The sequence below is a fragment of the Oryx dammah genome, unplaced genomic scaffold (assembly GCF_014754425.2).
Source record: "Oryx dammah isolate SB20612 unplaced genomic scaffold, SCBI_Odam_1.1 HiC_scaffold_11227, whole genome shotgun sequence".
NCBI lineage: Eukaryota > Metazoa > Chordata > Mammalia > Artiodactyla > Bovidae > Oryx > Oryx dammah.
The window spans coordinates 2,492,326-2,510,907 of NW_024080620.1; the positions used below are offsets into that span (position 1 = coordinate 2,492,326).

At 36.3% G+C, this 18,582-nt stretch overlaps 1 protein-coding gene across 1 annotated transcript in view; it reads right to left on the reverse strand.

The window, feature by feature from the left end:
* LOC120861099 (serine/threonine-protein kinase TNNI3K-like) overlaps positions 1 to 18,582 on the reverse strand; it is a 329,844-nt gene that overhangs the window by 302,238 nt on the left and 9,024 nt on the right. The window contains exons 3-4 of the mRNA XM_040236762.1: positions 13,635 to 13,720; positions 12,466 to 12,563 (exon numbers count right to left, since the gene is read on the reverse strand). Of these exons, the coding sequence (XP_040092696.1) occupies positions 12,466 to 12,563; positions 13,635 to 13,720 (184 nt within the window). The remainder of the gene's footprint in view (positions 1 to 12,465; positions 12,564 to 13,634; positions 13,721 to 18,582) is intronic.

The window sequence follows — 18,582 nt, forward strand, 5'->3', positions numbered from 1 at the left end:
AGTTGCTCTATCCCTAGGTGTGAGTGGGGTATTAAAGTCTCCCACTATTATTGTGTTATTGTTGATTTCCCCTTTCATACTTGTTAGCATTCATCTTACATACTGCAGTGCTCCTATGCTGGGTGCATATAAAATTGTTATATCTTCTTCTTGGATTGATCCTTTGATCATTATGTAGTGTCCTTCTTTGTCTCTTTTCACAGCCTTTGTTTTAAAGTCTATTTTATCTGATATGAGTATTGCTACTCCTGCTCTTTTGGTCTCCATTTGCATGGAATTTCTTTTTCCAGCCCTTCACTTTCAGTCTGTATGTGTCCCTTGTTTTGAGGCGGGTCTCTTGTAGACAACATATATAGGGGTCTTGTTTTTGTATCCATTCAGCCAGTCTTTGTCTTTTGGTTGTGGTATTCAACCCATTTATGTTTAAGGTAATTATTGATAAGTATGATCCCATTGCCATTTACTTTATTGTTTTTGGTTTGATTTATACACCCTTTTTGTGTTTCCTGTCTAGAGAAGATCCTTTAGCATTTGTTGGAGAGCTGGTTTGGTGGTGCTGAATTCTCTCAGCTTTTGCTTGTCTATAAAGCTTTCGATTTCTCCTTCATATTTGAATGAGATCCTTGCTGGGTACAGTAATCTGGGCTGTAGGTTATTTTCTTTCATCACTTTAAGTATGTCCTGCCATTTCCTCCTGGCCTGAAGAGTTTCTATTGAAAGATCAGCTGTTATCCTTATGGGAATCCCCTTGTGTGTTATTTGTTGTTTTTCCCTTGCTGCTTTTAATATTTGTTCTTTGTGTTTGATCTCTGTTAATTTGATTACTATGTGTCTTGGGTTTTGCCTTGGGTTCATCCTGTTTGGGACTCTCTGGGTTTCTTGGACTTGGGTGATTATTTCCTTCCCCATTTTAGGGAAGTTTTCAACTATTATCTCCTCAAGTACTTTCTCATGGTCTTTCTTTTTGTCTTCTTCTGGGACTCCTATGATTCGAATGTTGGGGCATTTAACACTGTCCTGGAGGTCTCTCAGATTGTCCTCATTTCTTTTAATTCCTTTTTATTTTTTCCTCTCTGTTTCATTTATTTCTACCATTCTATCTCCTACCTCACTTATCCTATCTTGTGCCTCCATTATTCTATTTTTGGTTCACTCCAGAGTGTTTTTGAACTCATTTATTGCATTATTCATTATATGTTGACTCTTTTCTATTTCTTCTAGGTCCTTGTTAAACCTTTTTTTGCATCTTCTCAATCCTTGTCTCCAGGCTATTTATCTGTAACTCCATTTTGTTTTCAAGATTTTGGATCATTTTCACTATCATTATTCAGAATTCTTTATCAGGTAGATTCCCTCTCCCTTCCTCTTTTGTTTGGTTTGGTGGGCATTTAACCTGTTCCTTTACCCCTGAGTATTTCTCTGCCATTTCATCTTGTTTAGATTGCTGTGTTTTGGGTTGCCTTTCCATATTCTGGCAGTTTGTGGAGTTCTCTTTTGTGGAGTTTTCTCACTGTCGGTTGGGTTGGACAGGTGGCTTGTCAAGGTTTCCTGGTTAGGGAAGCTTGTGTGGGTGTTCTGGTGGGTCGAGCTGGATTTCTTCTCTCTGGAGTGTAATGAAGTGTCCAGTAATGAGTTATGAGATGTCAGTGGGTTTGGAGTGACTTTGGGCAGCCTGTATATTGAAGCTCAGGGCTATATTCCTGCATTAGTGGAGAATTTGTGTGGTATGTCTTGCTCTGGAGCTTGTTGGCCCTTGGGTGAAGCTTGGTTTCAGTGTAGGTATGGAGGCTTTTGGATGAGCTCCTGTCAATTAATGTTCCCTGAAATCAGGAGTTCTCTGGTGTTCTCAGGATTTGGGTTTAAGCCTCCTGTCTCTGGTTTTCAGTCTTATTCTTACAGTAGCCTCAAGACTTCTCAATCTCCTTTTGAAGACAATGGGCTGCTTTTCTGGGTACCTGATGTCCTCTGCTGGCATTCAGAAGTTGTTTTGTGGAATTTACCCAGCATTCAAATGTTCTTTTGATGAATTTGTGGGGGAGAAACTGGTCTCCCCATCCTATTCCTCTGCCATCTTAGGACTGCCCCCCTTCTTTTTCCTTTTGAAATGTCACTTCCTCATAAATTTCTTATACTTCCAGATGATTTTCAGGTCTGCTACCCAAGAACTAAACCAGCACACCATAACATAGAATGTTTTCTTTAAATGTGCATTTAAATCAAAACCAATCTGGAATTTCAACTTAGGTGTCCTGGGTAAGATATGTTACATCTACTGCCAAGCACCTTTCTACTAGAAAAATTTTGCTTTTCATGTGCAAGCCTCTTGTATATATCATATGTAATTTTAATGAGTAAAAAATGGTATAAGTATGTAGAGATGTGAGTACATACCATATCCTTACAAGTATAAGTTTATATATTCATATTAATGTACTGGTCCCATGACTGACCTAATTGTATGATAATAACTGCTCATGAAAGTTCATACTTTCATGGCTTTTTTGAAATAATTCTGAATATATCTTCAGAAAAGATATGATTTATTAAAGCTTTCAGTGTGATGAAAATACATCGCAGTTCAAAAGCATAAATTTTTCAGGGCTCAGCTTTCTTTATAGTCCAACTGTCACAACCATACATGACTACTGGAAAAACCATAACTTTGAACAGACAGACCTCTGTTGGTAAAGTAATGTCTCTGCTTTTTAATATGCTGTCTAGGTTGGTCATAGCTCATCTTCCAAGGAGCAAGCGTCTTTTAATTTCATGGCTGCAGTCACCATCTGCAGTGATTCTGGAGCCCCCCAAAATAAGTCTCTCACTGTTTCCATTGTTTCCCCATCGCCATGAAGGGAGGGGACTGGATTCATGATCTTAGTTTTCTGAATGTTGAGTTTTAAGCCAACTTTTTCACTCTCCTCTTTCAGTTTCATCAAGAGGTTCTTTAGTTCTTCTTCACTTTTTTAAATGTGCATTTAAAGGATGGTATCAAATGCGTATCTGAGGTTATTGGTATGTCTCCCAGCAATCTTGATTCCAGTTTGTGCTTCATCCAGCCTGGCATTTCACATGATGTACTCTAAACATAAGTTAAATAAGCTGAGTGTCAATATACAGCCTTGTCATACTTCTTTCCCGATTTGGAACCAGTCTGTTGTTACATGTCCAGTTGTAAGTGTTGCTTCTTGACCTGCATACAGATTTCTCAGGAGGCAGACAAAACGTGGTCCACTGGAGAAGGGAAGGGCAAATCACTTCAGTATTCTTGCCTTGAGAACCCCTGAACAGTATGAATGACATAGTATGTCTCTAGTAAATGTTTTTGAAATAAAAGTTCAACAATAATAATTAGCTTTTATTAAATACTTACTATATACTAGGTATTTTGCTGCATGTCATACTGCATATGATTTTTCCTTTTTAAAGCTGTAAACCACTCAATGAAATCAGAAATTATATTTCCTCCATTTCAGAGATACAGAGAAAGAGGGCAATTTGTCTAAGATATACACTGTTAAGTCTCAGAACTGATATATTTACAAGAATAGTGTAGCTTTTAAGCTGGCAGTATTTATTAAGGTACATTATTGAATAAATAAATATCAAGCATTGTTTGTACTAATGTTTGAGTACCCATTAATTCCTCAAAAGTATTTATAAAGGATCTTCACAATTTGTACACATTGAGGAAACAAACAAACAAAAAGACCAATGCTCAAAGTTTACATGCGAAATAAACAAATTAATAATTACAAGGGCTGTGATTAAAAAAAAAAACAAAAACACGAATTTGTAACTGAAACCCAAAAGAGAATACAGTAACGTCTGTTTGAGAAAGCTCAAGAAGGCTAAATTTTCTTGTTTTTACACAAATAATACTTTTATATCAGGAAAAGAAATAAAAAAAGATATTCAAGCAGAAGAAATAACAACAATAAAAACACAGGTATGAAAGTACATAATCTAAAGAATGGAGTAATCTAAAATAGTGTTTTTCAAACTTTAACTCATAAACCTGTTATGTGGGATTTTTCTTTTCTTTAGGAAAAGTACATCCCAGCTGAATAGGGAGTAAGATTCTTCATTCCCCCAAATCTCTCATTTGAGGCAGATGCAGCTGATTCTCGGACCACAATTTGAATTGCAAGACTTGAACTAAAATCCTCAACATGTAGCCTTTGACTGCTTGCATCAAAACTGCTTTAACTCTTTGCTAAAGAAAATTATATTCTCAGCTTATATTAGATGTACCAAATTAGATTATGGTGATGTGGAGAGGGAAATATTCATTTTAAACCTGTAGTTACCCCCATTACATTTGAAAGCCATTAATTTTGGAAGTTCAGAGAATGCAAGAAAAGAGTCTGGAAATTGAAATCAGCAAAATGGTGAACTAAGGGATCTTGAATATCTAATTTAGGAGTTTGAATTTTATTATACAGGCTATGGGTGGCCATCAGATCTAATCCTTTGAATATGTTTGTCACTTCCACAGTATAATCATAAGAGATTTGATTTAGGTCATACTTGAGTGGTTTTCCCTACTTTCTTCAATTTCAGTCTGAATTTGGCAATAAGGAGTTCATGATCTGAGTCACCACGGTCAGCTCCCAGTCTTGTTTTTGCTGACTGTATAGAGCTTCTTCATCTTTGGCTGCAAAGAATATAATCAATCTGATTTTGGTACTGACCATCCAGTGATGTCCATGTGTAGAGTCTTCTCTTGTGTTGTTGGAAGAGGGTGTTTGCTATGATCAGTGCGTTCTCTTGGCAAAACTCTGTTAGCCTTTGCCCTGTTTTGTTTTGTACTCCAAGGCCAAATTTGCCTGTTACTCCAGATATCTCTTCATCTCCTACTTTTGCATTCAAGTCCCTAATGATGAAAAGGACATCTTTTTGGGGTGTTAGTTCTAGAAGGTTTTGTAGGTCTTCATAGAACCATTCAGCTTCTTTAGCATTACTGTTTTGGGCACAGACTTGGATTACTGTGATATTGAATTGTTTGCCTTGGAAATGAACAGAGATCATTCTGTCGTTTTTGCAATTGCACCTAAGTACTGCATTTTGACTCATTTGTTAACTATGAGGGCTACTCCACTTCTTCTAAGGGATTCTTGCCCACAGTAGGACATATAATGGTCATCTGAATTAAATTCACCCATTCTAGTCCATTTTAGTTCACTGATTCCCAAAATGTCAATGTTCACTCTTCCCATCTCCTGCTTGACCACTTCTAATTTACCTTGATTCATGGACCTAACATTCCAGGTTTACTTGAGATCATTTTAGAGGCAACCTAAAAATATATGTGATCATGACAGTGTAACCTGTATGGATTTTCCCTATTGACAGGTCAAATGTATAAAATGGAACAAAATATAAGACACAACTGTTCTCAGGCAATAAAGAACATGAAAAAGGAACTTGGGAGATGGAAAAGATACAAAGTAAGCCTCCACAATATTCCATGATCTCCCTGGCTTTCTGCCTGTAACAGAAGAGACGGTAGAAAGGTAGATTTACTGAGTTGAGACTAAAGATCAGGTTTACAGGATTATGGGTTTCCCAGGTGACTCAGTGGTAAAGAATCCACCTACCAATGCAAGGATTGCAGGAGACCCAGGTACGGTTCCTGGGTTGGGAACATCCCGTGGAGGATGCAATCACAACTCGCTTCCATATTCTTGCCTAGAAAATCCCAAGGATAGAGGAGCCTGGTGGGACTACAGTCTATAAGGTTGCAGAGTTGGACATGACTGAACATGAGTGAGTGAGTTCAAAGATTATAAAATGGCTGTAATTTGAGGAACAGGGAAACTGAAGAGAAAAAGAAGTTGCACGGAGAGAGGACTGTAGAAGTCTGCATGGAGATTCAATATAGGTTCTTCAGTTGGGCTTCAGAGAAAGAATCTAGGATGTAGGAATCACCACTTGATTTATGACCAAAAGGTGAATGGTAAGCGAATCAGAGGTTATGGTAGTGCTAGGAGATTTTAGAGTTTCACTCAGCCAGAAGTGTGGAATATTATCAAGTCTCTTGGGCATTCAGGTGAGATACTACAAATCCAGGCCTTAGAAATAAGAACCATATTTATAGGTCGTTCTCAAATCAAGACTAACTATAAAACATGAATCCACCAACATAAACTAACTGCCAGAAACAAAACAAACTCAACATCTTTAAGGGAAGATGGCATAATGAAGATTTCTTGCAACAATCAATACACATGTCTAACATGTAATCAAAATTGGTACATAAGGAAAACAAAAAATGTAATACGTAGTCAACAGAAAAAGCATTCAATATAACAAACACTGCAATAATCCAGGTATTAGAAACAATATATAAAGCATTTAAAACAGCCACTAATGAAAAGCTCAAGAATTTAAATGAAAATATGGAAACATATTTCCCAAATGGGGAAAGGAGTGCACGAAGGCTGTATATTGTCACCCGGCTTATTTAACTTATATGCAGAGTACATCATGAGAAACGCTGGGGCTGGATGAAGCACAAGCTGGAATCAAGATTACTGGGAGAAATGTCAATAACCTCAGATATGCAGATGACACCATCCTTATGGCAGAAAACGAAGAACTAAAGAGCCTCTTGATGAAAGTGAAAGAGGAGAGTGAAAAAGTTGGCTTAAAATTCAACATTCAGAAAACTAATATCATGGCATCCAGTCCCCTCAGTTCATGGCAAATAGATGGGGAAACTATGGAAACAGTGAGAGACTTATTTTGGGGGGCTCCAAAATCACTGCAGATGGTAACTGCAGCCATGAAATTAAAGGACGCTTGTTCCTTGGAAGAAGAGCTATGACCAACCTAGATAGCATATTAAAAAGCAGAGACATTACTTTACCAACAGAGGTCTGTCTGTTCAAAGTTATGGTTTTTCCAGTAGTCACGTATGGGTGTGACAGTTGGACTATAAAGAAAGCTGAGCACCAAAGAATTGATACTTTTGAACTGTGGTGTCAGAGAAGATTCTTGAGAGTTCCTTGGACTGAAAGGAGATCCAAGCAGTCAATCCTAAAGGAAATCAGTCCTGAATATTCACTGGAAGGACTGATGTTGATGCCAAAACTCCAATACAATACTTGGCCATCTGATGCAAAGGATCGACTGATTGGAAAAGACCCTGATACTGGGAAAGATTGAAGGCGGGAGAAGGGGATGCCAGAGGATGAAATGGTTGGATGGCATCACTGACACGATGGATATGAGTTTGAGCAAGCTCTGAGAGCTGGTGATGGACAGGGAATCCTAGTGTCCTCATGTGGTCGCGAAGTGTTGAACATGACTTAGCAACTGAACTTAACTGATGGAAACATAAATGAAAAGAAGTGTAACCATAGCAGAGAATTTGAAATTATATTTTAACACTAAGTGGAAATTCTGAAACTGAAAATTACATCTGAAATGAATAATTCTTAGTAGATTAATATCACATGGGTGATGGCAAATAAATGGTATTAAAACTTGGGAAAACTGGTCAACCACTTGTAAAAGAATGAAACTAGATCACTTTCTAACACCATACACAAAAATAAACTCAAAATGGATTGAAGATCTAAACATAATACCACAAACTATAAAACTCTTAGAGGAGAACATAGGCAAAACACTCTCTGACATAAATCACAGCAGGATCCTCTATGACCCACCTCCCAGAATACTGGAAATAAAAGCAAAAATAAACAAATGGGACCTAATTAAAATTAAAAGCTTCTGCACAACAAAGGAAACTATAAGCAAGGTGAAAAGACAGCCTTCAGAATGGGAGAAAATAATAGCAAATGAAGCAACTGACAAACAACTAATCTCAAAAATATACAAGCAACTCATGCAGCTCAATTCCAGAAAAATAAATGACCCAGTCAAAAAAGGGGCCAAAGAACTAAATAGGCATTTCTCCAAAGAAGACATACAGATGGCTAACAAATGCATGAAAAGATGCTCAACATCACTCATTATCAGAGAAATGCAAATCAAAACCACAATAAGGTACCATTTCACGCCAGCCAATATGGCAGTGATCCAAAAGTCTACAAGCAATAAATGCTGGAGAGGGTGTGGAGAAAAGGGAACCTTCTTACACTGTTGGTGGGAATGCAAACTAGGACAGCCACTATGGAGAACAGTGTGGAGATTCCTTAAAAAAACTGCAAATAGAACTGCAATCCCACTGCTGGGCATACACACCAAGGAAACCAGAATTGAAAGAGACACGTGTACCCCAATGTTCATTGCAGCACTGTTTATAATAGCCAGGACATGAAAGCAACCTAGATGTCCATCAGCAGATGAATGGATAAGAAAGCTGTGGTACATATACACAATGGAGTATTACTCAGCCATTAAAAAGAACACATTTGAATCAGTTCTAATGAGGTGGATGAAACTGGAGCCGATTATACAGAGTGAAGTAAGCCAGAAAGAAAAACACCAACACACTATACTAACACATATATATGGAATTTAGAAAGATGGTAACGATAACCCTGTACGCGAGACACCAAAAGAGACACAGATGTATAGAACAGTCTTTTGGACTCTGTGGGAGAGGGAGAGGGTGGGATGATTTGGGAGAATGGCATTGAAACATGTATAATATTATATAAGAAACAAATTGCAGGCTAGGTTCAATGCAGGATATAGGATGCTTGGGGCTGGTGCACTGGGATGACCCAGAGAGATGGTATGGGGAGGGAGTGGGAGGGGGGTTCAGGATTGCGAACACGTGTACACCCATGGCAGATTCATGTTGATGTATGGCAAAACCAATACAGTATTGTAAAGTAAAATAAAATAAAAACAATTATCAGTAAATCCTTCAACAGGTAGATTATTAAACTGTGGTATATCCTTATAGGGGAATACAACTTTCCAATAAAAGAAATGAATTACTGATCACACAACAGTAACATTATGATAAACGATAGACAAAATGAAATAAACTGAATGGACTACATTCATATAAAATCCTAAAAAGGGGAAACTGTAGGGGTAGAAAAGGCATCAGTGGTTTCCAGAGGCCATGTGACATGGAGGAAGGAATTAATTTTATAAAGGTATGAGGGGACTTTTGTCTATGATAGAAAAGTCCTATATCATGATAACAATGATATATATGAATATATACATTTTCAAAAGTCATCAACTATTACACATAAAATTGTGAGTTTTATTGTGCATAAATTATATCTCAATAAATCTGATTCCTTCAAAAAAACAACCAAACAAAAACAAAGAAAGAAAAGTATGGCATCTAACTATTCATATGGCTTTTAAAAGCTCATCATCTTCTCTGTTCTTACTAATGAAAGCAGACATGCCCTCACCTGTGAAAAATACTTAGCTCTGAGGCAGGCCCAGCATTGGAGGATGTATAATTGAATGTGGCCAATAAAATGATTTGAAAATTAAATCATTCTTTTTGTGAGTATTAAGAATAAAATAAATTTCAATTGTAACATTTCTAAAAATAAAAAGAACCATATACCAATTATTGTTCTGTACACATCAAAAATACTCAGATCAAGAAAGGCAAAGCAAATCAGAGAAACTCCTTCAGATTAAAGGAGATTACAGAGACAAGAAAACAAGAAACATATGATTCTGGACAGAACGCTAATCAAAACTAAAAATCAATAGCTATAAATGACAGTATTGGAATAGCTGACCAGATTTGAATTTGGAGTACAGATTAGATAAACAGTACAGTGTCAATTTATATTTTCTGATTTTGATAATTGCATTGTGATTATATAAGTGAATTTCCTTTTTCTTCAGAAATAAAGATATCAATAGGTTTTAGTAGCTATGGGGAATGTTGTCTTCAATTTATTTTCAAATAATTCAGAGAAAGAACAGACTGATGATGGAGATGGGACAATTTGTGAACAATTCATCTGGATAAAGTATTTCTTGTAATAGTCTAGAAGTCATTTTATTTAAATAATAGTAAAATAGAATAAAAAATTATGTGGGGGAAGAAAACTACAGCCCCAAATGAATCAAGAGGCCTACTGCAATAGTCCAGGGAAGATATAATTAGAACTACATTTACTACAACATTAGTATGAATGACTATATTGTTTCCATGTTTACAGTGGAATGGTAAATTTCATTTGTTTTTATCTTTGTTAAAAAATAAATGGACTTCCCTGGTGGCATGCATTCTATTATCGCTTCTTAAAAATTTTTGCCTACTTTGTGTCCTAAGATTCTAAATTTGTTTAAATTTGTTATTGAAAAGTTGTAGTCCATATATCCTTTGGCAAAATATAAGAAAACAGAACAACTAGAGCAAGGGAAGCTCTAAAAATGGAAATTCAGGTTTCATAAACAGAGGTGGAAAGAAATATATTTTCTTAAGATTGTAGTACTAAATCATTCAGAAACCGTTTGGGTGTTTGTGTCATGCTGTCTTATATAGAAAGACTCTCCCAGATAGTCAGATTCAGGGTTGCACAATACTGACTTGACTGTTCATCACCAGCTTCCTATTCCTTGGAGTACTTCTACTGTCACATCCTGCCATTTAGCAGAAAAGCTGGTATCAGACACTGTTTCCAATACCCTCAACTCAGTCTTCATTCAAGTTCTGTAGGATGATTCAGTTTAGTTCAGTTCATTTCAGTCGCTCAGTCATGTCTGACTCTGCAACCCCATGAGCCATAGCACGCCAGGCCTCCCTGTCCATCACCAACTGCTGGAGTCTACCCAAACCCATGTCCCTTGAGTTGGTGATGCCATCCAACCATCTCATCCTCTGTCGTCCCCTTCTCCTCCTGCCCTCGATCTTTCCCAACATCAGGGTCTTTCAAATGAGTCAGCTCTTCGCATGAGGTGGCCAAAATCCTGGAGTTTCAGATTCAACATCAGTCCTTCCAATGAACACCCAGGACTAATCTCCTTTAGGATGGACTGGCTGGATCTCCTTGCACTCCAAGGGACTCTCAAGAGTCTTCTCCAATACCACAATTCAAAAGCATCAATTCTTCTGCACTCAGCTCTCTTTATAATCCAACTCTCACATCCATACATGATCACTGGAAAAACCATAGCCTTGACTAGATGGACCTTTGTTGACAAAGTAATGTCTCTGCTTTTTAATATGCTGTCTAGGTTGGTCATAACTTTCCTTCCAAGGAGTAAGCATCTTTTAATTTCATGGCTGCAGTCACCATCTGCAGTGATTTTGGTGTTAAAGACAACTTAGCACTTACTGAAACTCTCTTCCAGAAGGAATTGGATAAACTGTCTAAGCATTGACTGAGCTTGAAAAAGGATGAGGATTAGAACATTTGCACGATGAATCACAAGAACATATGTGAATGTGAATCATGGGAATATCAGCTCTTCCCCCCACACCTTTGAGATAAACTCTCTAAAGGTTGGGGGAGGGTTGCAGAGCAAAGTGAAAGTGATCCAGATACAAGCAAACAGCTGCCCCCTCCACCCCCTGCCCGAGCCACTACCACACCTGCACATACAAAACTGAAATAAAATCCTGTTACAGATTCATATGACATTGAGAAAGAACAATATATGCAATAAGAGCCAACCGTACTTAATACTAATCATTTGTTGTTGTTCAATCGCTCAGTCATGTCCGACTTTTTGCGACCCCATGAACAGCAGCATGCCAGGCTTCTCTGTTTAGATATCCAACTTTAATTTTCAATTTCCTTTTCCATAAAATAAGGACTAACAGGAAACTCACTAAGTTATTTTAATGTTAAAGAAATAATATATATAAAACCTAGTGAGATATTTAGCTTGTAATAAGTACAGAATAAGTAGATGCTTACTACAATCAGAAAATGAGCTTTTATGTTTAATTTATATGCTGAATAAATTCATATTTATGACAGTGTCAAGGATCTATCCCACCACTGAGTATCCCAGTTTATCCAATCCACTTTTTTTTTTTAAAGGTACTGAAGTTATGTTAAAACCACGGTCTGATGCAAAGGGAAAAAAAAAACAAAACTGAAGCACAAATATGATAAAAGAAACTAAAGGGAGCCCTAGAGATATTTTGTTTATTAGGAAAACACACAGAAAAATGCAGCTTCAACGTGCTTCTTTCATCCTCAAATGCAGCTTCATCATCTTTTACATTGAGGCAGCTTGGTCTCCTTGGAAGGAGCTCTGACAAGAAAACCAGGCTGTCAGATCTTAAATTCTGGCTAACCACTAGCTAACCATGTAACCTTGAGATAATAATATAATTTATTCCCAGAGTTCTTGTGAGAATTAAATAAGATAAAGATGGAAAGCTGTAAAGTGAATATGTTCTGATGATATCTGCTCAACAAAGAAGCAGCTAGAAGTCTATCCAGTAACATAATGCTCTCATCACCCTGCATATTTCCATGATCATTAATTTGAAAAATCAAACAAAAAACAAAGCCCATCATCTTTGGTTCTAATACAAAACTTGTGTACCTTGTAAACTGCCAAATGCAAGGCTGTAAATCCATTTCTTGTCAGTCGAGATGGGCGGAGACCTTTTAACATAAGGGTTCTAATATGTGACTTGTTGCCTTAGAGAGAAAAAAATTGAGAAAAGTCAAATTGTGGAGATAGACGAAGGGACTTAAAAATCTTTAAGTTAATCTTTAGTGGAATGATAAACATCATGCCAATGTATGAAAATGTCAGACTGCTGTTCTGCAGGCCATTTGTTAAGTTTTCAGTTAATCAACAACCTTACTTATTAGTGAAAATTTCTGCCATTACATTTATAAAACTTTGTATCAGTGCTGTGTATTTTAATGAATTTATGCTACATTTTTATTTGGTGCTCTTATAATGTTTTAAAAAGTAAAAACATAAAAGCGTTCATCCTAGTAAATGATTTAATATTTGTGAAAACGCTTAGATAGAAATCAGAACCTCACTACATCATTAGTTTATTTAGATCAGAGAAATATGGAGGAAATGACTAAGGTTGGAAAGGTGTGTTCAAATTTGGGAAGCTATGTTATTTGGGGAGTGGTGATGGGATATATTTAGAGTCCATACTTATACATTAGTTTTCTTTTAAAAACTGAGTCCAAAGCATACTAGCTTGGATTAACAAAAAAAGCATTCATTTACTAATTCAGTAAATTTACTGAGTACCTACTATATGCCAGGCACCATCCTAGATGCTTGGGATACATTAATGAAGGGAACAGAACAAGTTATGAACCGAATTTCACTTAGTCTTCACCTTGACCAATTTTCACTTTGGGATTTTGTCTTTGGCATTTATTACCTTCTATATATTTCACTGCAGATTGTGAAGCAATTGCTTGATGATGTTTTGAGGAATGCTTTAAGTGCATCTGAATTTAACCTAATCCCTGACTAGCATGCCTGATACTGAAAAAAAATGCCTTTAAAAAAATTTCCAAGTATACCGGATTCAAGGTAGGAACACAATAAAACTTAAATTCAGAGCTAAATCAATGGGAATATCTGCCTAGAAGTTAGTTACTTATTCACCTGAAGCAAAGCAAAAGAAAAAACTGAGTATGAATAGAATTCTCTTGTAAACTATAAAGCAGCTAAAATCACTGACCATGTATCCATATAACTAGTTTACAGAGTATTGAGTTCCAAGCACTCACCTCCACAAATGCAACATAAATGAAGTAGAGACAGACCATTTTCTGTGCGGTAATTTAAATTGACTTTACTGAAGGCATCATCAGAGCTAAAAAGAAAATTTACATATGATTACAAATTTCGGCTTTTAGTTTATCATTTTCTCATTTGAAAAATTATAATGTGAATCTTGTTACTACAAATTCAGAAATATGTCTCTTATAGGATTTTTATGTACCTAGAAAAAATAATTTTGATTATACCTCTAGATGAAGAGGGGCTTCCCTAATGGTTCAGCAGTAAAGGATCCGCGTGCCAATGCAGCAGATGTGAATTCAATCCCCGGGATGGGAAGATCCCCTAGAGAACGTAATGGCAACCCACTCCAGTATAATTGCCATGGACAAAGGACCCTAGTAGGCTACAGTCCATGGGGTTGCAAAGAGTTGGACATGACTTAGTGACCAACAACAACTAGCTGAAGAACAATTAAAATCATGAGAAATAATATTACAAGTTTGAGAGATCAAGTTTAAATTAATGAATCTCATACAAGGTATGTTCTATGTATAATTTGAACTTCTCAGGGTACCCTGATAAATTAAAATTTATGTATAAGTAGAAAACACAGATATTTGAAAGGAAACTCATTTCTCTCACAATCAACACCTTATATAATACTTATGGAGAAATTCAAGAAATTCTCTCCAAAAAGAAAGAAAAAAAAAAAAGTAGCATTTGATAAGATTCTGCAGGAATAGAGTCCCTATGTATTACAAATTCTGCCTGAAGGAAAATTTTCTTATACTCTGACTGGGTCAGATTTCACAGATAAAGAAGGTCTAAACTCTGATAGGGTACTATGATACAGTCCCAGGTGAGAAGAGAAGTAGTGTTACTGATTCAATTAATGAAATCCTTGACTTTGTCTGAACAAAGACCATTGCCCCAGGAGGGCCCTAGAGAGCCATAGGCAGCCTTTGAAAAAAATGTAAAGCTAAAATTCTTGACCTCTTGAGGTCACTGGTACTGCCAGGACATTTTTTCAGTAGATATGAGATCACATCTTTGGCCTCCCAGGTTATTTTCAGGCTGCCTCCTGCCATTTAAATCTCCAGCAGCTTTAGTGAGATAGCAAAGTCTTTGGTGAATAAGCCTTCTATTATCATTCGTAAAGTACGTACACTTGAAAGGTACTATGAATTCAGAACATTATTATCAAGGCACCCAGTTAAAAACTTCAAAAGCTATTGAAATTTTAAAACAGAAAAAGAAAAGGTGCTATTCTCCAGAGTGTTGCAAAAAAGAGAGGCCTCTAATTCAAGAAAATTTGAAGGATCTCAGTAAAATGCTTTAATTAGCAATGGCAAGACCAGTGGTTTGTTTTCAGAGACAGGAGAATATTCCAGAATTTTCCGACCCCCTTAGCCTTCTTGCTTCAACTTCTCAGTAGCAAAACCCATAGACACATTTACTCATATTGAGAAACATACTTCAGCTCACTTTGGAATGCCACACATAGAAGTACAATAAATTCCAAGTCATTTTTACTAACTGTTAATACAGCAAGGAGCCGAGGATTTCATGAAAAATAGTTAAGAATTTAACTTGCTTCTATTTGCACTGTCTCCTACCTCAATGAACAATGCAAAAAAAAAAAAAAATCAAATGAAAACACCACTATTTAAATTGTCTACCCAAATGAGCCTAATTGTAAATGGTATACCTATTTCATAGTATGAATGGAAATTTTATGAAATAATTTGGTTCTTGGAAATATATGGCCTTAGGCTGAGCCAGACATCTAAATTCTCAAAGTTAATTGTATTATAGATGTGTTGGAGATATTTCACTGATAGGTAATCCTTAAAAAAGTGCACTCAGTAGCCCAGACTTGGAAATGCATTTACAGACACCTTCTCTATAGTTATGATTTCAAATAACACTGGTTTTCTGAAGAGCTGAACTCACCTTTTAAAACTAGGTGGATTGGATTTTTCTCTTAACATCTGTAGCAAATTAGTGCCCATAATGGGCTTCCCTGATGGCTCAGATGGTAAAAATCTGCCTGCAATGCAGGAGACCTGGGTTCGATCCCTGGGTGGGGAAGATCCCCAGGAGAAGGGAATGAATGACTCCAGTATTCTTGCCTGGAAAATTCCATGGACAGAGGAGCCTGGCAGGCTACAGTCTATGGGGTCTTAAAGAGTCAGACAAGACTGAGAGACTAACATTTTCACTTTCGGTGTCCATAATAAAAAGGAAAAGAAAACTGTAAGTAGCAGCTGAAGATTGTTCTGAACTGCTTTGGCTTTTCTTCCTTGGTCCTGTTATCATCCAGCAAAGGAAACACACAATAAGAATACAAGACAGAATACAGAACATTGGAATGGGGCAGGAGAGGGAAGCCTTCTGTTAAATGTAAAGAACTATATAAAATCTTCAGCATAAGAGGGAATGGGAGAAAGTACTTTCTTGTGAGCTAACTATAATGGAATATATGGCAAATGCTGAAAGAAGATAGAACTTGAGAGCTCCTCTGGAGTAATAAACCCTTGAGTAAATTAGTTTGTCAATGTGTATCTCTAATACAATGCAGCAATACCTACCATGGTTTGATGTTTTAAAAGTGGAAGAAATCATTTCAGCAGTGTAAGTACTTAAATCATGGGCCTTGTATATACACCAGGATTGAAATCCTGTTTCTGTTTTTTAAGTAGTATGTTTTTCCCCCTCCAATTTGAGCAAGTTATTTAACCTCCTCAAGCCTCGTTTTCTTCAGTTACAAAATTTATTAAAATGATTAATATGACATTGCATTGTGAAGAAAATGAGATTAAGTACTTACTATAGTATTTGGTACATGATATGTTATTAAATATTATTTTGACTTTTAGCAAGTTTACTGTGAATATATGACTTTCCTTTTGTAGTCTAAATCTTGAGAGAATTTTAGCACAGTTTTCAAACCAAGTTTGACCTTCTTTGACCTCTCACATTTGACAACCTGTAAATTTCCCTATTTTGACTAAGTTCACTGTTGCGACAGACAGCTAGCACCTATCAGTGACTCAGAGCAACTCTCAGTGATTCACAGCGCAAACTATCACGGTTTTGTGATGCAAGACCAGCAGCATCATTATTATGGGGAAGGTATTAACCCTGAAGCGATTAAAAGAACAAAATCCAAAAGAAAAAAGGTTGTGCTGAAAATCATTTTACTGAGAAGATAGACTTAATTGCTTTCTTTTTCCATGATCTAGCTTTGATGATATATTCAATCAGTCTGGCACAGCATCTACTGAACATCAACTATGTGCTTTACCTCTGTTCTTAATGCTTGTTTCAGATTGTTTCCAACAGTCTATTTGATAGAAACTACTCACTAATTCCCAGATCATTTAAGTGCATCAGTCTTGGGAATATGCATACTAGCTAGAATCCTGCAACTGACCTTAGCATTAATCCTGATAGCTAATGCTCCAAGCAGCTTTGCAAAGGAAGTACATACTGAATAAATAGAAAAGTAAAGTGCTAACATCCAGTGTTTTATTTTTAAAAAATACCAAATGAATGTCTATTTACATAAGACTGAAAATATGAATTAGAGACTTTTTATTTAAGTCATTCTTTAACTTATTAAATCTTATACTAGACATGACCATTCATAAGTGAATCAGTAGTAGTGGTGGTTTAGTCACTAAGTTGTGTCCTACTCTTGCAACCTGACCCAGGAATCAAACCTGCACATCCTTCCTTACAGGTGTGAATCAGTATAGAGTGCTAAATAGCATTTTGTCAAAACTGAGCTGTAGTCTCTTACTTTTGTTTTCCTCTAGAATTCTTGAATTCTACTCTCCCTGAACTCTTGCAGCTTCTGTGAATGCCAACAAAATGAATAAGCAGAAAATAGACTCCCACAGTGGCAGTCAAGTGCAATTTTAATAGTAAAATTTTAATCTAAATTTTAATGACTGGAATGTAATTTTTTAATGAGAGTAACTTTGGGGCTATATTTGAATTCTAATTCTTACTTCCCATTTGCTTATAGTCAAATATTTCTGTTTTGACACATGCAATTAAAGCATTCAAGATTTTAAAGCAATCATTCCTGGATAGATATTTATTTTTCTCTTCTTCTGCTTCTTCTAAGGAACTGTATATGTCAAATTCACTGCCAAATGAATATCACTTACATATTCTAATATTCTAAGCTCAATTTATTTTTTAATTCTCCCTTACATTTTTCATCACCTGCCATGCCACACTGTAACTTAACATATTCTAATGAGTTCACAGTGCTTGCTGGGGCATGAATGAAGTTCCTAATTAAAATGAAGTCACTATTCTGAATATACTTCTAATAGTAAATTCTGTCCTTAATCATTAAAAATGGTTGTTTTGTGTCCAAAGGTTACTTTCTTTCTTGTAACATAATGGACTCTTTCCTTAGCCTTTATCTTTTATCCTGAAAAGTATGCAGTTTTGTGATCGAATTAAACTTCTTCTCATGACCTTATCCTTTCAAGGAAATATGTGACATGATCACAAATGGAAACTTATTAAAATTTAACATTTGAACACTTGGCAAAGGCAAAATCTAAAGATAGGTAGATACATTTCTTAAATTAATCTATTGGCTGAAATGTAGGTAAAGGCGAAGAAGATAGAAAGAAGGCCAAATTTTGTTATGGGCCAGCTAGTTTCCAAAACTGATCATTTAGGTTTCACACGGCTGGTTGTAACTTCTTGTGTAGTTTTTAATGGATGCTGCTGTTACCCGCCCACCCAAAAATCCCTAATAAAAACAGAAAAATCATCAATAAGACCTAGTCCCAGGATGTATACCCAAGAAATATACAGAAACATATTTCTCCAGTATCTCCCAGATCAAGTTTGCAAACTAACACTATGAAGCATATTCATTCTTTCATTCATACATTAAAAAATTATTGAGATATGGTGGTAGAT